Here is a 22,882-nt window from a genome sequence, read left to right as displayed (position 1 = left end):
GGGACTCTGGCTCTGGGGTTGGCCCTGACATCACTGTCCATATATAGACAGTGATGTTAGGAGAAGAACAGGAGTCCCAGGCAGAGCGCTTGAAGCGGCTCTGTTTCGGGATTCTGGCAATGGGGAAGTCCCTGACAACACTGTCCATATATGGACCGTGATGTTAGGAGCAGAGCAGGAGTCCCAGGAAGAGCCCGGGACACCGGCTCTGGAGTTGCCCCTGACATCACTGTCTATATATGGACAGTGATGTTAGAGGATTCCACAGAGCCAGTGTACCGGAGCAGAGCCTCTGCTAGCGCTCTGCCCGGGACTTCAGCTCTGCCCCGGACATCACTGTCTATATATGGACAGTGATGTTAGAGGCTTCCACAGAGCCAGTGTACCGGAGAAAAACCTCTACTAATGCTCTGCCCAGGACTTCAGCTCTGCTCCAGACATCGCTGTCTATATATGGACAGTGATGTTAGAGGCTTCCACTGAGTCATTGTACCGGTGCAGAGCCTCTACTAGCGCTCTGCCCGGTACTCCGGCTCTGGGGTTACCCCTGACATCAAAACTGAGCCTCTACTAGCACTCTGCCTGGGACTTCAGGTCTGCTCCAGGCATCACTGCCTATATATGGACAGTGATGTTAGAGGCTTCCACAGATCCAGTGTACCGGAGCAGAGCCTCTACTAGCACTCTGCCCGGGACTTAAGCTCTAACCTACTAGCTCTCTGCCCGGGACTTCAGCTCTGCTCCGGACATCACTTATCCATATATGGACAGTGATGTCAGGAGCAGTGCTGTGAATAGGGCTTAGAATGAGGAGGATCGGGGGCGCGCACATCAAGACCACGCTGATGTGCGCGCCTACCCCTCAGTCTCTGTTCTGCATAGAATCTATAGCTAGCGTCTGATGTGGCTGGCTACGGATTCCAATTGACAACGAGCAGGGACTGGCGAAGTAGAAGAGATGGACGAACAGCAAGACAGGGAAGAAGACTAGAGCATAGCAGACTAAGGCTTGTAGTAAGGTAATTATAATATATTGAAAAGTTTTTATTATGTTAAACGGAACACAAAAAAAAGTTTTTTTCTCTTTACAGGTACGCTTTAAAAAAATATATATATATTTTTTTGTCTTTGAAAAGGATTTATCATAATCCAAAACTGACCATGAATGAAATATGTCATTGTAACACCCAGTTAACCCTCAGCTTGCCTTGTGAAAAATAATTTACTTATTGCAAAGTATGTGAATTTGTATTTATTTCTATAAAGGAAACTTTAAGGTGATGATATTATTTTGGACCTGTTGGTTCTCTGAACTTTATTGTACATTCCTCATAAATTAACAGTCTTTTCTTACAACTCTGCTTTATGTCATTCCTCTGTTATTCCTCATGGAAATGTATGAATAATTTGACCTCTGGGCGCTACCATACCCTTGTAACCTCGGTGTATATCTACATACTCTGACTCTGTCAGAACTAATTGGATAGTGTCAGATTTTGTAAGGATACATCCTTTTGACAAGTGAAATGGTAATGCCCAATTGTTAATTTATGTATACATTTCCAAGTGGAATAGCACAATGCAGAGTTCTAAAAAAAATATGTTCCAGCATTGTTATTGTCATGGGGAATACGAGTATTTACCCAAACAAACATGTCAGGGGAGCTGATAGGTCATCTTTAAGGTTCCCAATCAGCATCTCCAGAGTGCTGTCAGCAATGCTGATTGGCTGAGTGCAACTGACAGACATGGCTCTCCTCATCATCATATGTCCTAGGGGAGCTACACTGGGGGAGTCACTTGTTGAGAAGGATCTGGGTGTACTTGTAAATCATAAACTGAATAACAGCATGCAATGTCAATCAGCTGCTTCAAAGGCCAGCAAGATATTGTCGTGTATTAAAAGAGGCATGGACTCACGAGACAGGGATGCAATATTACAACTTTACAAAGCATTAGTGAGGTCTCATCTAGAATATGCAGTTCAGTTCTGGGCTCCAGTTCATAGAAAGGATGCCCTGGAGTTGGAAAAAATACAAAGAAGAGCAACAAAGCTAATAAGGGGCATGGAGAATCTAAGTTATGAGGAAAGATTAAAAGAACTAAACCTATTTAGCCTTGAAAAGAGATGACTAAGGGGTTGACATGATTAACTTATATAAATATATGAATGGCACATACAAAAAATATGGTGAAATCCTGTTCCATGTAAAACCCCCTCAAAAATCAAGGGGGCACTCCCTCCGTCTGGAAAAAAAAAGTTCAATCTGCAGAGGTGACAAGCCTTCTTTACTGTGTGAATTTATGGAATAGTCTACCGCAGGAGCTGGTCACAGCAGGGACAGTAGATGGCTTTAAAAAAGGCTCAGATCATTTCCTAGAACAAAACAATATTAGCTCCTATGTGTAGAAATGTTTTACTTCCCCTTTCCCATCCCTTGGTTGAATTTGATGGACATGTGTCTTTTTTCAACCGTACAAACTATGTAACTATGTAACCACAGGATATGCCATAATTGTCCTATAGATGCTGGTCCCTCTGGGACCCACACCTATCTTAAGAATGGAGCACTTAGACCACTGTCTTACCTTTTTTCGCTGTCGCTATGCTCCGGCCACTGACTTACTAGGTGCGTTTTGCTACGCTGTTTCCGGGACTCCCATACAAGTGAATGGTTTTTACAGAAATAGCAATACCGGTAAAATACACCAATATTTTTTTTAATGACCAAAAAAACTGTAGATTACCTTTACTGTCCCAGAGGTGAGAGCAGCACAGCCTGAGTTCAGACTGGTTGGTGAGAAAATAAGGTTTGGCAAAGGGCGTCCTTCTACCTCTGATAACATGCACTCTTGATACAAGAGGGACTTAACAAAGCGAGCGTAGCTGTCAAACTTCATCAAATTGAAGATCTATTGTTAAAAAACATAATCAGCAAGTGAGGTTTTTTTCTGTTATTACATTTATGCAGAAATTAAACATATAATACAAAAGGTACAATTTTAAATGTGAAGTTAACAAAGAGATAAGGTTCCCAATGGTTCTTAATTCTGATGGAGATTTTACCTTTCTGCTTTTGAATAGTGAGGAGAGGAAACGGCAAATCTTCCTAGTTATTAGTAAGTACATACCTGTATACCGTAACTAGGCCGATTGGTCATTCAGAAATATGAGAAATCTCTGTTCCAATGGTCACTTTTGGAAGTGAAGATGGAAAAAAACACAAACAACTTTTGGAGCAACAGAATCTCACAGTTTGTGCAGTGTAAATTCTCAACAACTTAGCAGGACCACCTCATCTACATATAAGCCGAGAGGTGCGTTATAGATGAGACAGGGTGCCCTGTAGTCTTAGTCAATTGGCAGTACTTCCTCCACACAGAGCTGTCACCAAGACCTAAAACCTTCTCACTTGCCACTGAGAGCATTCCATGCAGGATGCTGCTTAGTGGCACAATTAATGTTTATTATACCATCTCAGGGGCAAACACAGTATTTTTAAAGGGGGCTTGATGCCCATAATGGAGACAACAAAATTCCCCCGATTATATGGACTTTGCTAATTTTCTACATAAATTACAGAATATACTTTTACATGGGGTGTTTCGGGGTTAGTAATAGTATTCCTATTAAACTCCTGGTGGTCAACTGGTGTTTACCGGTTAATACCTAATACCGCTGATGGTCTAAGGTGCAGAAAGGGTTAACATTGAAATACATTATACATGGTGGTTATGGGTTAGGGGTTGTTTGATGTCAGCAAATGAATGCTTCTTTTTTTTATAACTAAAAGTTAAAGAGGCTCTGTCACCACATTGTAAGTGCCCTATCTTGACAATAATGTAATTGGCGCTGTAATGTAGATTACAGCAGTGTTTTTTATTTAGAAAAACTATAATTTTTGACAGAGTTATGACTTATATTAGCTTTATTCTAATGACTTTCTTAATGGACAACTAGCTGTGTTTTACTTTTTGACCAAGTGGGCGTTGTGGAGAGAAGTGTATGACGCTGACCAATCAGTGACCAATCAGCGTCATACACTTCTCTCCATTCATGTACACAGCACATACTCATCTAGCTAGATCACTATGTGCAGCCACATACACACACATTATCTTGTGAGATTACACTGTAAATTGTCATTTAAAACGAGATTACGCTTGCCTTGCTGTAAATCTCACACAAACGTTACCGAAGTGTCGGGACTGTGAATAGACATCCTGTCCTGGCTGGAAGCGGTGTCTATTAACTCTCAAGACACTTCAGTAACGTTAATTTGTGTGTATGTGACTGCACATTATGATCTAGCAAGATCACACTATGCTAATTACATGAATGGAGAGAAGTGTATGACGTTGATTGGTCACTGATTGGTCAGCGTCATACACTTCTCTCCACAACGCCCACTTGGTCAAAAAGTAAAACACGCCCAGTTGTCCATTAAGAAAGTCATTAGTATAAAGCTAATATAGGTCATAACTGTCAAAAATTATCGTTTTTAGAAATAAAAAACACTGCTGTAATCTACATTACAGCGTTGATCACATTATGTGCAAGATAGGGCATTTATAATCTGGTGACAGAGCTTTGACAGAGTTTGTCTATCAGAGCTGTGTCTTCTAACGATGCCTGCACCTGGGTGTCATCACATAACCATGGACAGAATTGTATCCACTGGAGTGAACAATTAATGTTTCTACTGAATAGCAAAAAGCAGAGATCTAGAAAACCAGAAGGAATTATTACAGAAAGTATATTTTATATAACTTTTAGTTACACAAAAAAATAAGTATTCAATTTGCTGAAACCGAACAACCCCTTTAATATCTAATATCTCTGGTGGTCTATGGTACTTTAGTAGTTAACATTTAACCATTTATTGTAATTATGTTATTATAAAATATTATTATGTTGTTTAGGATGCTGAAGGGGTTAGTGGTGGGCTTGGTCAGGAAAGTGCATCTATAATTTAATAAATAGGTCCAGAATTCTTATAAAGGTCGGGGCTCTGTTTTTTTTCTCCAAATCCCTTGGTTCCCTTAAGGGCTTGTCCACACGTAGCAGAATTGCTGCGTATTTTCTGTCCAGAATTGCAGACAGAAAATACGCAGCTGAATACAGTAACAGCAAAGTGGGTTTGATTAAACCAATCTCAACTGCAGCATGTCAATTCCTGCTGCGGAAAGTGGACTGATTTGCTGCGTTTTTAATAGCAGATTTCACCATCTCCCAACATTGAGAATAACGCAGAAAAATCCACACCATTTTCTGCAGTGAAAAACGCAAAAAATGGTGCGGTTTTTCCACAGCGGAAATCCTGCTAGTTTCTTCAGAAATTTTCTGCAGCAATTCCGTTACATGTGGACAAGCCCTTACACTTCCTTGGTGTAACATAAGGTTCTATCTTCCTGCAGCTACCACTAGGGGTAGGGGCATAGGGATTTTTTTTCAGCTTTCTCATTGAACTAATAAATTCATATGCAGTGGGGCAGAAACAATTTCAGCCTTTAACTGGAAATTTTCTTCCTGAACTGCCAGGCATATTCTACATACAAAGTCATGCACTCTGGGCTAATTTGAGAAAATGAATTGAAATCAAGATGTTCTGTATACGTGGAATGCCAAAAAAAACCTTTACAGTCATGACCAAAAGTTTTGAAACTGTCCTAAATTTTGGTTTTCACAGTTTGCTGCTTCAGTTTTTATGGTGGCAATTTGCATTAACTCTAGATTGTTATGAAGATTGATCAGATTAATTGCAATTAATTGAAAAGTCATTCCTTGCCAAGGAAATTAACTTAATCACAAAACCCCATTTCCATTGCATTTCAGCACTGCCACATAATGAACTGCTAACATCATTTCAGTGATCTTGTTAGCTCAGTAGAAAGCGTTACGGAAGACAAGGCAGCTGATATCGCTCTGTCATGCTGATTGAATTATAAGAGCAGATTAGTTGTTTTAAAAAGGGGATGGTGCTTGAAATCATTGTCTTCTTCTGTTAACCATGGTTACCTCCAAGGAAACACGTGCAGTGTCATTATTGCTTTGCATTAAAACGGCTTTATAGGCAAGGACATTGCTGCTTGTAAGATTGCCCCTAAATCAACCATCAAGAACTTCAAGGAGAGAGGTTCAATTGCTGTGAAGAGGGTTTCAGGGCACCCAAGAAAGTCCAGCAAGTGCCAGGACCGTCTCCTAAAGAGGATTCAGCTAAAGGATCTGTTCAACAAAAGTGTAGAGCTAGCTCAAAATATTGAAATTTTGGGTCCATTGCCAGGAAACTCCCCAGATCTCAATCCCTTTGAGAACTTGCGATCAATCCTCAAAAAGCGAGTGGACAAACAAAAACAAAGAAATTCTGATGAACACCAAGCTCTGATTAGACAAGAATGGGTTGTCATCAGCCAGGATTTGGCCCAGAAGCTGATATCCAGCATGCCAGGGTAAATTGCAGAAGTCTTGAAAAAGAAGGGTCAACACTGTAAATATTGAGTCTTTGCATAAACTTGATGTATTTGTCAATACAATTTTAAAAACTTATGAAATGCTTATAATTATACTTCAGTATATCATAGAAACATCTGACTAAATTATCTAAAAACACTGAAGCAGCAAACTTTGTGAAAACCAAAATTTGTGTCAGTCTCAAGACTTTTGGCCAGGACTGTACATGTAAAAAAAAGACTTTAAATAAAAACAAAAATAATCTGTCATAAAAGATTCTCCGCCTGTCAAAAAGTAAGTCTATGTTTGAGCCAGATAAACCCAGACACTGTTGTTACCTGCAGCTGTTGAACTTTGAAAAGCTCAGGAGTTGGTTTCTCCAGCATCTTCTCTGTAATAAGTGCCTGCTGATCCACATTGACTGGACACAAAGACGTACTTGAGAGATATTCATTATATATCCGACGGGACTCCTGCAGAAGCTTCAAAACAATGGGTGGAATTGATTGATTTAATCTTAACCCTTCATGTGATATGTAATGTGAGACCACAAGGCTCCGCCATTCCCACTAAAGTGAAATAATATAACAGACACTCACAAACGCAGATAATTATAAGGCCATGAAATCAACAAAATCTCCACGAGGCTATAAGCCAAACTCAAATTTCACCCGTATGTCGAGCATGGCCCAGAGTAATCCATGCAGAACAAAACTAGCTTGGGCTTATACTCTACGGCAGATTTTGTTGATGTCATGACTTTGAATTATCTGCGAGTATCCTGTGAGTATAATAAATCTGACAGTTGTACAGTTCTTGACGGTATTAGGATATGTGAATCTGATCGATTGGGGCGACATCTTTGAGAATCTTAGGTGACCATTTCATGACTGAAGGATACTTTCTAACCTACTGAATTTCTGATGAGAACTGACTTGTGATCCATTCCATTGAATATCACATTGCCCCTATTCTATGTGCCCCTTAACACCTTTTATATTTATTTTCATTGAATAGTTGAAGTGGACTCTTTACTGATGGTGCTGCTTATATTGGAATTCTGACTTAGATTCTCAGTCTATGTTTCATACAACTGAACTTTAACTTGACCTAAACCATAAATATTCAAATATGACTTAAAGGGGTTTTCCCATGAAGCACATTTGTCAGGATATGTCATAAATGTCAGATCGATGCGGGTCCCACCTCTGAAATCCAGACCTATCTCTAGAACAGATCCCCTAAACCCTGTTCTAGCTTTTTGTGCTCACGCTGCCTCCCGGCCACAAACTGATTACATCGTCGGACGTTACGCATCTATCTCACATTTATGACATATCCTGTGGATATGTCATAAATGTCCTTCATGTGAAAACCCTTTTAAATAGATCAGATCTATGGAAACAATATGGTTAGACTCAATGAGCAATACTTGCTCAGAGTAAACATGACCCCTAATTTCTAATTCAAGAGGCCCAAAAAAGCATATCACATCTGTTAATAGGAAAAAAAAAAAAGGCTGCCATATACTTATTATTTAACACCTTTATTTAAGCAAAAGCTCAAATCCATTGAGAACGTTAATACAATCCTACTCTAACCGTGCATAAAATTATACTTTTTTATTTATTTAATTTTAATTTCTTTATTATATTATTTTTAAATGTTTAAAAACACGTGTTGGCTTCTTACTCATTGATATAGTTTATTTTCCTTTTTATATTTCCCTTCTATAGTATAGGAATAGTAATAAGCTCTATGATTTATTTCCTTTTGTATTACACTTCTTGGATGTATGAATAGTGTGAAACTCTGAATCTCTACTATCCTAACTCTTTATCTATAGCTTCCACCTATGTCTATAATATACTGTATCTTTAACTTTATGTCCCTCCGCATAGGGCACAGGATATGCCGACCGTTCTCTCCGTGTCATTGAAAAAAAGGACTCCAATCAGGATTTTGCCTTCACATGCTCTTATCATAGGTGATGTAGTTAAAGGTTCCTTTGCGCTTGCTCTCACACTATTTAAGCTTCAGTAGAAGCAAATACGCATGTTCCCATACTTAATCACTATTTTGGTTTCAGGACATGCCCCCATAATTAATCATTATTTTGGTTTCTGGACATGCTCCCATAGTTAATCATTATTTTGGTTTCAGGACATGCTCCCATACTTAAAGAGGCTCTGTCACCACATTATAAGTGTCCTATCTCCTACATAAGGAGATCGCCGCTATAATGTAGGTGACAGCAGTGCTTTTTCTTTAAAAAAAATTATCTGTTTTCACCACTTTATTAGCGATTTTTACTCATTAGCATAAATCTAAAATCGCTAATAAAGTGGTGAAAACAGATCGTTTTTTTTTTATAAAAAGCATTACTGTCACCTACATTACAGCGCCAATCTCCTTATGTAGGAGATACTGCACTTATAATGTGGTGACAGAGCCTCTTTAATCATTATTTTGGTTTCAGGACATGCTCCCATACAGTTTAAGGACATGCTCCCATACTTAATCATTATATTGATTTCAGGACATGCTCCCATACTTAATCATTATTTTGGTTTCAGGACATGCTCACATACATAATCATTATTTTGGTTTCAGGACATCATACATTTTACACAGTAGAGAATCATGCGCACTAAAACTGATGTCCTAATGATTACGTTTTGGAACATGTCCTGAAAGTTATAGTGTGGATAGTAGAGATACAGAGTTTAATACTATTTATACATCCAAGAAAGGTAATACAAAAGGAAATAAGAAGGACATTCCTACCTAGCAGAAATCTATACATGAACAATCAGCAGGTCATAGACAGTTTACAGTCCTCATTGTCCCCTATCTCTTTCCTCTCCTGTCCCAATCTGGCTGCACTTCGAATTTCCAGACACAGACTTGACACACTACGCAATCTTGCTTTCTTCAGCATGCTCGAGATGTGCCGAATGACTGGAGAAAATTGCATGTCAGCAGATTTTCTCCATTACATATTCATGCTCAAAACGTACAACTCTGTCTTTTATTATGCTAAACAAGCCTATTCCCTTCTCATCTCCACATTATCTAATAATCCAAAATGACTCTTTGATACTTGTCACTGCCTCCTTAGTCCTAAAGTGCAGACGCCGATGACAGATCTCAGCAGGGGCCTAACTAGGAAACACTGGGCCCCATAGCAAACTTTTGACTGGGCCCCCTTCCCCTGGGTGCCACACACAGCCCACCCTTGTAGATAGTGACCCTATAAATAGTGCCATACAGCCCACTCCTGTAGACCGTGCTATACAGCCCACCCTGTAAAGAGTGCTATACAGCCCCCCCCTGTAGACAGTGCTATACAGTGCCCCATGTTGACAGGTTTATACAGCCCTACCTGTAGACAGGGCTATACTTTAAAGTATCACAAAGAGGGGCAATCGATGCAGCACGTAGCAGCAATTTTTTTCTTTTAAGTCACGCCTCTAATCCCACTCAATCCCCGCCCATTCACACCCGGTTCAGCCCACACAGTATCATGCTTCCATAGTACCCCCCACACAGTATAATGCCCCCATACAGTATAATGCCCACAAAGATGCCCCATACAGTATAATGCCCACAGGTACCCCTACTGCATAATGCCCACACAGATGACCCCATAAAGTATAATGCCCACACAGATGCCCCATACAGTATAATGCCCACACAGATACACCCATGCAGTACAATACCCAAACAAATTCCCCCATACAGCATAATGCCCCATAGCTGCCCTGATGCAGCATAACACCCCCATAGCTGCCCCCACAGTATAATGTCCCCCATAACTGTCCCCACACAGTACAATGCTCTCCATAGCTGCCCCACACAGTATAATGCCTCCCATAGCTGCCCCCACAGTATATTACCCCCATAGCAGCCCCCACAGTATAGTGCCCCCATAGAAGCCAACACAGTATAATGCCCCACGCAGTATAATGCCCCCCCCATAGCTGCCACACACAGTATAATGCCCCCTCATAGCTCCCCCACATTATAATGCCCCCATAGCTGCTCCCACAGTATAATGCCACCCATAGCTGTCTCCACAGTATAATACCCCCATAGCTGCCCCCACAGTATAATGCCCCCGCAGTATAATGCCTCCCAAAGAAGGACGCAGACACTATTGGATGTGGTGTCGCTACCACTGTAGCAGCCATAGTGGCTGCTAGCGGTGCCTCCGGGAATGGGGGGGGCATGCCGGCTGGCGGCACGGCCTCCCTCCTGCCGCGGGCCTCATAGGAGCTGCTATGGCTGCTACAGGGGTAGTTACGCCACTAGATCTCAGTGCTGAAGACCTGGCCAGTTATTTTAAAGATAAAATTGACAACATGCGGCATGATATTATCTCCCAGTCCCCTAGCAGCATCTAGCCACTACCTTCCCACACTCCCTCTTCTTCACTTTCAGCATTTGACCTAATAACAGAAGAAGAAGTCTCTAGGCTCCTCTCTTCTTTTCAACCTACTACATGCATTAGTGATCCTATTCCCTCACACCTCGTTCAGTCTCTCTCCCTGGCTTCACTAGTCACCTGACTAAAATATTTAACCTCTGTCTTTCTTCTGGAATCTTTTCCTACTCTTTTAAACCTGCTGTTATAACCCTATTACGGATAAAAAAACGTCTCTTGACCCATCCGGTACTGCTAACTACCAACCTGTATCTAATCTACCATTCATCCCTAAACTCCTGGAACGCTTGCTCTACTCTTGTCTAATCCACTATCTCTTTTCTAACTCTGTTCTTGACCCCTTACAGTCTAGTTTCCGCACTCTACATTCTATAGAAACTGCCCTTACTAAAGTCTCAAATGATCTTATGACGGCTAAATCTAACGGTAAATACTCTCTACTGATTCTTCTGGATCTCTCTGCAGCCTTTTACACTGTAGACCACCAACTCCTACTCAATATGCTCCACCCTATTGGCCTTAAGGATCGTGCTCTCTGTTGGTTTTCTTTCTACCTCTCTGACTGCTTGCTCAGTGTATAATTTGGTAGTTCTTCTTCTTCTTTTAACTCAGGACTTTCTTCGACTTCTCATATTCAATCACTTGCACGCTCCTGTCACCTTCACCTCAATAACATCTCCAGAATCCACCCTTTCCTTACTGTGGAAACAGCCAAAACTCTCATTGTCGCTCTGATTCACTCTCGTCTTGACAACTGTAACTCATTACTAATCGGTCTTCCACTCACTAAACTCTCCCCTCTCCAATCTATTCCTAATTCAGCAGCCAGGCTCATCTTTCTGACCACCTGCTACACCAATGCATCTAGCCTGTGCCAGTCACTGCATTGGTTGCCCATTCCCTTTAGAATAAAATTCTAACTTTTCACTCAAACACACAAAGCTCTCCACAGCGCAGCCCCTTTTTTACATTTCCTCCCTCATGTCTGTCTACCTCCCTACCCGTGCTCTATGTTCTGCCAATGACCTTAGATTAATATCCTCCATAATCTGAACCTTCCACTTCCGTGTACAACATTTTTCTCGTGTTGCACCAGTGCTCCAGAATGCGCTACCTGAGACAATCAGATTAGTTCCCAACATTCACAGTTTTAAGTGCGCCCTAAAACAGATCTTTTTAGAAAGGACTATAACATTCCCTAATCTAACTCCTTTCCTTGGCTCCACTATTACATTTGTCATCAGAACCTGACCCCCTCATTCAGCAGTATCCACCAAACCCCTTGCACCCTAATACACTTTATATCTGTCATACATAGATACTGGCTGATGACTGGCTCATGCAGCTATATGTGTACTACCCTACTTTTTATATTTTGTGTCACCACTTTAAGAAATAAAATAATATAAGAAATTAAAATGAAATAAATGAAAAAGTATAATCCTATACACTATTAGGGTAGGGTCCCGTTAGTGGGCTTAATATAGTTGAGCCTTTGCGTAAATAAATTTATATGAAACGTTACAGATTTTTACAGAAAGCAGACATTGGGGTACATGTATCAAAACTGATGCAAAGGAAATGTGAAATAGTTGCCCATAGCTTGTGTCAAAAAAGGGGGACGGGCCCCACTAAAATCTAGATGAATATCAAAAGAAGGGTGCTGCAAATGTGCAAAAGCGCAATTTAACTGATAGTAAAGCAACACATTATGGAACAGCGCACAACAAAAAATTCACAACAATATATCTTTACTTATATGTTAAGAAAAACACACAAACTAAAAGCACCGAAAACCAGACAAAGAACCGCTACATGTTTGTTAAAGCACAGGACCAACTGCAGCACCAACCTATGATAGGGTAGAATCACTGTATACAAAACATAGTGTCATGACAATTCTAATAATATTCAAATGAAATAGAGGAGACACAAAAGTGTATGTCCTAAAATAAGCACCTAGCCTGATGTTACTGGTAATTATCATTAAATTGGAATTACTAGTAACATCAGTCTAGGTATTTATTTTAGGACATACTGTATACATTTGTGTCACCTTTATTTCATTTATATACTGTATTATTATAATTGTCATGACACTATGTTTTGTTTACAGTGATTCTACCCAATCATCGGTTGGTGCTGCAGTTGGTCCTGTGCTTTAACTCATATGGACCGGTTCTTTGTCTTGTTTTCAATGCTTTTATTTTGTGTTTTTGTACCATAAAAATAAAGATATTTTTGTGAATTTTTGGGTGTGCGCTGTTCCATAATGTGTTGCTTTACTCTCAAGAGATTTACCCATAGAAACCAATCAGATTGCTTCTTTTCATTTTAAAAAGGTCCTCTAAAAAATTAGACATAGAATCGTATTGGTAGTGATGGGCAACTGCTCCACTTTTTCTTTGCACCAATTTAGATAAATCTCCCTAACTTTTCTTAACTGTTCAGAGTATCTACAATACAGAAAGAAATTATTAATAAAGTAGAAATACATCACAGCACAGTTAAGTCAAGACTAACGCCAGGAAGCTCAAAACATCAGCTGTGGTCAAAATGTCAATACTAACACACGACTAGGAAACCTTTCATGTTGTATTAGGTAATTCACAGGCAAACCACATACTTATCCACAGAAATAAAATAAAATATCTACAACCCAGCACTGACTTCATATGTAGTGGTAGGGATTGTTATAAACAATATATGCTAAAAGAATAAATTACTCAAAAGACACTTGAAGACTTTTTGTGGTCGCCATTCTGGAAACTAATGATAGTGTCTACAAGTTTCTTTTTTTTTTTTACCCAATTATTTGTCATTTCCTTGTGTTATTTGACAGAAGCAGATAATATTTTTCTATACTACGGAATATCTGGATTACCACAAACACTATCGTTTTACCATACAGCATTCGGCAGATTGCGGCTGAAAGAATTATTTTCTGACAAAACAGATATGACATCACAAGCCGGGATGGGAAAAGAAACATCAAGAAAGAAGAAGACGACAAACTGGACCCCACAACCTGGATACAATCAAACTCTGGATTACTACATAGACTGCTTCAGAAAAAAAGTTAAATCTGAGATCTTGGACCAACAACACAAAGTAACACACAATCTCAGCATGGAGGAAAGGAATGCAACAAAATCACTAAAATCCAACAGAGACATCATCATCAAACCAGCTGATAAAGGAGGCGCTGTAGTGATTCTGAATACATCCGATTATATCCAGGAGGCACACAGACAACTCTCAGACAGAAAATACTACACCCTGCTTAATGAAGACCCCACCAAACAATACACAGTAGAACTTGTCCGTATCATCAATAATTTCAACGCTGTATCAGACAGTTTAATGGACCTTATACCGGACAATCCCAGAATGGGAACATTCTACATGTTACCTAAAATACATAAAGAAGGCAATCCAGGGAGACCAATCATTTCAGGTGTTGGGACTTTAACTGAGAATATTTCTGGCTGGGTGGAAAATCTTCTAAAGCCCTTGGTGAGGTGCACACCCAGTTATGTTCAGGACACCACAGACGTCCTCTGCAAACTCTCAGCCCTAGGTCCACTACCAGAGGGAACAATATTGGCAACTATGGATGTGGAATCTTTATATTCTAACATCCCCCATGAGGATGGCATAGCCGCATGCCAACACTTTCTTCAAAAGAACAATCTAGCGACAGAGCCAGCCCTACAACTCATCAGGTTCGTACTCCATCACAATTATTTTTTATTTGACAAAGACATATATCTGCAATGTATGGGAAGCGCTATGGGTAGCAAAATGTCACCACAATATGCTAACCTGTTCATGGCCAAACTAGAGGAAGAGTTTTTATCAACCTGCGCAACTAAACCTCTAGCATATTTCCGGTACATTGATGACCTGTTGATAATCTGGACAGGCTCTGAACATGAACTGCTTTCTTTCCATAAAAACTTCAACAAGTTCCATCCTACCATCAAACTCACTCTCAACTACTCTACATCTCAAATACATTTTCTGGACATGACCATATACATGAGAGACAATACCATACAAACAACAATCTACCATAAATCTACAGGCCGTCCAGCATATCTGAGATGGAACAGCTTCCATCCGAGACACATAAAGAAATCCATCATCTACAGCCAGGCTCTGCGATACATACGGATCTGTTCAGACTGTGAAGACACAAAACACCTGCTATCACTGAGGAATACATTCTTACAACAGGGATACCATCCAAGGATTATAGATGATCAGATCTACAGAGCAACAAGAACTCCAAGGAGCAATCTTCTGGAGTACAAAAAGAAGGAAGACAACAGCAGGGTGCCCCTAGTGGTCATATACAACCCACAAATGAACATCTTGAGGAAAATTGCTGCTGATCTCCAACCTATATTTAACAAAGACAATAAACTGAAGGAAATATTCCCAGATTTACCACTCCTTGCCTACAAACAGCCACCAAACCTAAGGAATCTCCTGGTCAGAAGTGCCCTCTCACCACCATCAGAGACTGGCACTTTTCCTTGCAACAGTAGAAAATGCAAGACCTGTACCAACATCTGGTCATCAAACACCATCCAGATACCAAACACGCAGCAGGACTATAAAATCACTGGCACGTTCTCCTGTACATCCTCCAATGTAGTGTACATGATCCTGTGTACAAGGTGCATCAATAAAGGAATCTACATTGGAGAAACAATACAAAAACTACAAACCAGGATGAATCTTCACAGACATACAATAAAACAGGAGGTGGATACACCCGTGGGAAAACACTTCTCTGGACCAGACCACAGTTTGGCAGATTTAAAGGTACTCATTCTGAAGGGTCATTTTAAAAACAACAGAGAAAGAAAAATTTGGGAATTCAAGATGATGATAAAATTCCAGTCATTGACACAAGGCCTCAATCTAACACCTGGATTTATGAGCCACTACATGGACACACGTCACGTCCCCCATCAGACTGACTCCAGATGCCTTAACTCCTAAGTCATCACCCCTATAACCTCAGTTTTATTGCCCCGGCTTATCTTAATGATGTATCACCTCATGTACTAATTGTCTTTGTGTAACATCTAAATGTTGTGCTTTTTTCTAAGTCATTCATTTGTAAACTGCCTGAAGAAGGGGCCTCTGTGCTCTGAAAGCCGCATATAGAACTTTTATGGTTAGCCAATAAAGGTATCATACCTATTATACTTTTGTATTTTTTGACACAAAAGTATTTAACATTTCATACCATACAGCAATGAATCACTTTCCCTATACATCAACCAAGAATAGGGCTTGGTTAAGTATTTTTGCGATTACTTTGTCCTAACAATAGGGGGAAAATCTACATTATCTTAACATATGTTTCACCATTTAAAGAGGCTCTGTCACCAGATTATAAGTGCCCTATCTCTTACATAATGTGATCAGCGCTGTAATGTAGATCACAACAGTGGTTTTTATTTTGAAAAACGATCAATTTTGACGGAGTTATGACCTATTTTAGATTTATGCTAATGACTTTCTTAATGCCCAAGTGGGCGTGTTTTTACTTTTTGACTAAGTGGGTGTTGTGGAGAGAAGTGTATGACGCTGACCAATCAGCATCATACACTTCTCTCCATTCATGTACTCAGCACATAGTGATCTTACGAGATCACGATGTGCCGTCACTTACTCACACACTAACGTTACTGAAGTGCCTTGAGAGTGAATAGACATCGCTTCCAGCCAGGACGCTATGTCTATTCACAATCACGACACTTCGGTAACGTTTGTGTGTGACTTACAGCACAGCACATCGAGATCACGCCGTGCTGTCATTTACAGCGTGATCTCGTGAGATCATGCTTGCTGTCATTAAGTCCCACACAAACATTACTGAAGTGTCGGGATTGTGAATAGACATTGCGTCCTGGCTGGAAGCGATGTCTATTCACTCTCAAGGCACTTCAGTAACGTTAATGTGTGAGTAAGTGACAGCACATCGTGATCTCGCAAGATCACGATGTCGGAGTACATAAATGGAGAGAAGCGTATGACGCTGACTGGTCAGTGTCATACACTTCTCTTCACAACGCCCACTTGGTAAAAAAATGAAAACACGCCCAATTGGGAATTAAGAAAGTCATTAGCATACATCTAATATAGGTCATAACTCTATCAAAATTTATCGTTTTTCTAAATAAAAAACACTGCTGTGATCTACATTACGGCGCCGATCACATTATGTAGAAGATAGGGCACTTATAATGTGGTGACAGAGCCTCTTTAAGGTGTGTATCTCACAGGGAAAGGGATACAGGTGGGGCAATTGACCTCTAGTCTATACATTTTGTAACAGAGATGGGAAAGTGCACTATCTTTTGAGGGAACCGGTAGGAATGTGACAGAATGACAAACATTGGTTTAGGTTTTGGTCACTGAAGGTTAAATGGGTTGTTCACACATTTTATATTGATGGCCTATCCTTATTGGCTGTACCTGGGATTGCAGCTCAGTCTTATTCACTTGAATGGGACCAGAACTGCAATCCCAGGCACAGCCGTGTACGGTGCTGTGCCTGTAAACTGCTGCAGCAATGAACTCCGCAACCCCATAATTTAGCTGATCAGCAGGGGTGCCAGTAGTTCGACCCTCACCAATCTGATATTGATGGCCTATCCTAAGGATAGTCCATCAATATAAAATGCCTGGACAACTCCTTTGCTATGCGTACACTTTGCAGAAAGTGAGGGTTATTTGGTTCTCACTACATGTGTGTAAATACTGACTGTCTCCATGTTTCATTGATAAGGATTGCCAAGCGCTACATCACGTCAAGATAACGTTATTGAAGCATAATTGGGCTACTAACGTCTGCATCATAACATCACTCCGTGCTACCAGTTGGTGATCTATTATTTGAGTGGCATAGGGCAGTTAGCATCATTACTACTAGCACATTTGTTAAGACAATTTGGGGGAAAAAACAGTGTCTGTATTCTACCTTGTTTCCAAGACCCTCAGGAGAAAGTAACAGCTGGCTAAATTAAAAGGTCACATAGCTTCATACCTAGGAGAAGACACATGGCATGTGACACTTGGGTATACACTCCTCAGCACTATTTCTATGCTATTCATGGTATCTCCCACTACACACCCATGGTGCGGCCCTTTAATTTATTTTTGCTTTATTTTTATTTTTCATTAGCTGCTGCCCTTTGCTGAACATTTGCCTCACATTTTGTGATCCTCTGGGTAAAGGGGGAATCTTCCTCTGAAAACGTAGGGAGTCCACCGTGTGGTACAATCTGCGCCTCGCATCTGAGCCAGGACAGATGGGTGGGACTATTTCATGTCACAGCCAATCAGCGGCTGTACGCTTGTAATGTGTAATGCTGCAACCTAGCGGCCTTGACTTCCACGCATAGTGTTTACTACACCATGAGGAAAAGCAAACCAGATGCATTGGCCTCGCTCGGTCACCCCCTTCTTCATGCGGCTGCTGCTGCTGCTATCCGCATTGGCACTTCTCCCCTCCACTGTCTTATGAGGTCAGGGGCCTCTATTTGTGTGTGTAGACAAGTGTACAGCATAAATTTGAGTGCAAGATCGTGTGTGTGTGTGTGTGTGTGTGTGTGTGTGTGTGTATTTGACAGTATGTAGTGTGTGTGTGTGTGTATGAATATAGTATGTGCATGTCCGTATTTAGAGAACGTGCATATGTGTGTGTGCCTACTTGTAACAAGTTTGCCTGTGTGTGTGTGTGTGTGTGTGTGTGTGTGTGTGTGTGTCTGCCTGTATGTAGTAAGTGTGTGACTTGAGCACATGTATGTAGTAAGGGGGTACATGTAGTGAGTGTGCATAATGCATGCAGTGGTGTAACTATATGGGGCACAGTAGTCACAGTGACCAGGCCCAATGGCCTAGGGGCCCCCTGACCCCCTAACACATCAAGCCATTCAGGGCTGCACAAAAGGTTCTGATGCTGGCGATGGCTGGCATCAGGACCTTGTGTATAGCAGCACCCAGAAAAAGAGAAGTGAAACCTGCAGTAAGCATAAAGAGCGGTCTTGGATCTGAATGAATTTTGGGGTCTGATCTGGGGTCTAAATACATTTTTGGATCCGATATGGCGTCTGAATAAATTTAGGGGTCTAATCTGGGGTCCTTAAAGGCTATGTACACCTTTTTTAATAAAAATGTCTATCAGTGTGTCTCTAACACACAGGATCCAGCTGTTATTGATCACATCTAATGGACACGCAGGTTCAGGCCATCCCAGAAATAGCTGTGGCTCTAGTGCAGCCCAGGCACCGCTTCCATGTAATAGTAAGGGCTTATTCAGATGAATGTATAACACGTCCGTGCAACGCGCGTGATTTTCAAGTGCCTCGCACGGGTCTATGTTTGTCAATGGGGCCGTTCAGACAGTCCGTGAGTTTCACGCAGCGTATGTCCGCTGCGTAAAACTCACCACATGTCCTATATTTGTGCGTTTTATGCGCATCACGCACCCATTGAAGTCAATGGGTGCGTGAAAATCATGCACAGCACACGGAAGCACTTCCGTGTGACGTGCGTGATTTGCGCAACAGCAGTAAAAACTATGAATGAAAACAGAAAAGCACCACGTGCTTTTCTGTTTACAAACATACAGTGTCATAATGATGGCGGCTGTGCGAAACTCACGCAGCCGCGCATCATATGCTGCTGACACACGGAGCTGTTATGTACCTTTTGCGCGTGCAAAACGCACACGCTCGTGTGAATCCGCCCTAACTGTACAGATTACTGGCTCTGCTAAAGGAGAACATTGCCTTGTCTAAAGGGGACACTGCGGCTGTAATTGTTAAAAACGGGGACACCAAGGCACCAGATGTGGCAGAATTGCTGCTGACTTTTTGTTCGGATTACGCACTGTGAATTTGCAACAGTTTACAATATAATACATGTGAATGGGGTTTTTAAAAGTCACTCTAAAGTCAAACGGCTATATAGAAAACATTTATCCTCTCTTAATCGTGAATATTTATATGAAGTAGGAGCAGAAAATATGTAAAAAAAAAATATTAAAAGAAAATGACCACAGTATTACCTGCTCAGTTTCATCTGCAGGAATGGTTTGATACTTTTCACAAGACTTCCAGAAATCTATATTCTCAGCGCTGAATTCTTTCTTTAGAAATTCCTGCAGAAAAATATGAGATGTGTATAATTGGAGACGCCACATTAGGAAAAAGCCGAACAGAAACTAAGCGGCTGAGCGCTCGACACAAGCGCCTCTGCCACTTAGTTTTAGCAATTGGTGGGGGTCTCAGTGCTCAGACCCTCACCATTCAAAACTTCTGATATATCAAGGGGAGAGAAAAGACATGGACCGCACATCCACTGTATACAATGATCATTTGCGGCTAGGCAAAATATATAAATATGAACGAGAGGTTCTTTGTAACATTTTGATCAAATTGTATGCAAGCCCACTTGCCACTTCACGGCGACCTCTGAAAGTGGGTCCCTACTCTAACGGTTGCAGCACCGCATGGCGGCTACCGCCACCGCAGCGCCGCTCCTGCAGAGGGAGCAACCCAGGGGCCCAAAAGCACCCATGCCTTCAGACCATGCCAAGCCTCCTTGGCTCTGGGCCACGTCCCCCCACAAGTGCAGCACTACAGCAACAGACACCACCACACAGCACCACAACATGTGAACAGATGGAATGAGCTCACCTTGCCATGCGCCCCCAGTGGCCGACTGAGAGTACAAGCAGGAGCAGGAACACTTATGAGGTCATTCCTAAATTAAAATCAGCTGGGCCAGAAGTGTGGAGTGCTGGTACCAAGTAAAACAAAACAACAGAGGGGATAGACTCTGTATAATATCAAGGGGAGAGAAAAGACATGGACCGCACATCCACTGTATACAATGATCATTTGCGGCTATGTCTTTTCTCTCCCCTTTGATATGATACAGAGTCTATCCCCTCTGTTGTTTTGTTTTACTTGGTACCAGCACTCCACACTTTTGGCCCAGCTGATTTTAATTTAGGAATGACCTCATAAGTGTTCCTGCTCCTGCTTGTACTCTCAGTCGGCCACTGGGGGCGCATGGCAAGGTGAGCTCATTCCATCTGTTCACATGTGGTGCTGTGTGGTGGTGTCTGTTGCTGTAGTGCTGCACTTGTGGGGGGACGTGGCCCAGAGCCAAGGAGGCTTGGCATGGTCTAAAGGCATGGGTGCTTTTGGGCCCCTGGGTTGCTCCCTCTGCAGGAGCGGCGCTGCGGTGGCGGTAGCCGCCATGCGGTGCTGCAACCGTTAGAGTAGGGACCCACTTTCAGAGGTCGCCGTGAAGTGGCAAGTGGGCTTGCATACAATTTGATCAAAATGTTACAAAGAACCTCTCGTTCATATTCATATATTTTGCCTAGCCGCAATTGATCATTGTATACAGTGGATGTGCGGTCCATGTCTTTTCTCTCCCCTTTGATATGATACAGAGTCTATCCCCTCTGTTGTTTTGTTTTACTTGGTACCAGCACTCCACACTTTTGGCCCAGCTGATTTTAATTTAGGAATGACCTCATAAGTGTTCCTGCTCCTGCTTGTACTCTCAGTCGGCCACTGGGGGCGCATGGCAAGGTGAGCTCATTCCATCTGTTCACATGTTGTGGTGCTGTGTGGTGGTGTCTGTTGCTGTAGTGCTGCACTTGTGGGGGGACGTGGCCCAGAGCCAAGGAGGCTTGGCATGGTCTGAAGGCATGGGTGCTTTTGGGCCCCTGGGTTGCTCCCTCTGCAGGAGCGGCGCTGCGGTGGCGGTAGCCGCCATGCGGTGCTGCAACCGTTAGAGTAGGGACCCACTTTCAGAGGTCGCCGTGAAGTGGCAAGTGGGCTTGCATACAATTTGATCAAAATGTTACAAAGAACCTCTCGTTCATATTCATATATTTTGCCTAGCCGCAATTGATAATTGTATACAGTGGATGTGCGGTCCATGTCTTTTCTCTCCCCTTTGATATTCAAAACTTCTGACATGTCACTATGACATGTCAGAAGTTTGTCGAACGTTTAGTTACCCTTTAAACCATCCTCTAAATACTCTGTGGAAAAACTACAATGTATACCTATGGGAAAAATATTCTGCAATGCAAACAGATTTCTCTAGTTTGTGCGGTGCAGAATATTTTTCCCATAGGCACAGATTGCAGTTTACCGCCATGCATGAGAACTTCCTAAGGGGAACGTAAAACACATATATTACTCTCCAAAATACACTTGAAATAAGCCTGCAAACAGTTTCTTACTGATTTCAATGGGAAATACATTGTGTAGTCACATGAGGCGTCTTTTTTTACGCTGCTGAATATATAAAATGCCTCGTAAAAATAGGCCTCGTAAAAAAGAAGTGACATGTCACTTCAAGTGTTTTACAAGTTGATGTTCCATTGACACTACAAAAAAAGCCCTTGAAAAGATGTCTCAAAATATGCTTCAAAATTAGTTTGGAAAACGCTCGGAAAATCAAAAACACTTTGAAAATCACCTCCAAAAATGCCTACAAGCTGTTTTCTTTTGAAATAAGCTTTGTATTTTTCTGCCTCAAACATATTCAGTGTGATTATAGGCTAAGGCCTAGAGTCTATGGAGGGATGCGTGAAGCGTGAAAAAATAGGACATGTCCTATTTTCTCACGGACCCTTCACACGGTCCGTTGAAACAACAGCCGTGTGAACGGCCACATTGAATTATATAGGTCCGTGTGACGGCCGTTGTGTCAACGGCCGTCACACGGACGTTTAACACGCTCGTGTAAATAAGGCTTAATAATTTCCTGTGCAGGGAAAATCAGTGATGGAGCTGCAGCACTTAACTAGTCCTGGAGCCCATTCTTTCGAAGGATAGTGAAGATCCCGTCAGAAAGACCCCATCGTTCAGTAAGTGATGAGATATCCTACTATAGTGGAAAAACCCCATTTAATTCAATAAATATCA

General features: G+C 41.5%; 1 protein-coding gene across 1 annotated transcript in view; it reads right to left on the bottom strand.

The window, feature by feature from the left end:
* RGS14 (regulator of G protein signaling 14) overlaps positions 1 to 22,882 on the bottom strand; it is a 119,352-nt gene that overhangs the window by 50,208 nt on the left and 46,262 nt on the right. Inside the window, exons 5-7 of the mRNA XM_075859375.1 lie at positions 19,993 to 20,085; positions 6,790 to 6,933; positions 2,749 to 2,913 (exon numbers count right to left, since the gene is read on the bottom strand). Coding sequence (XP_075715490.1) covers positions 2,749 to 2,913; positions 6,790 to 6,933; positions 19,993 to 20,085 — 402 coding nt within the window. The remainder of the gene's footprint in view (positions 1 to 2,748; positions 2,914 to 6,789; positions 6,934 to 19,992; positions 20,086 to 22,882) is intronic.

Source organism: Rhinoderma darwinii, chromosome 3 (genome assembly GCF_050947455.1).
Source record: "Rhinoderma darwinii isolate aRhiDar2 chromosome 3, aRhiDar2.hap1, whole genome shotgun sequence".
Taxonomy (NCBI): domain Eukaryota; kingdom Metazoa; phylum Chordata; class Amphibia; order Anura; family Rhinodermatidae; genus Rhinoderma; species Rhinoderma darwinii.
This window is presented reverse-complemented; position numbering and strand designations above follow the sequence as displayed.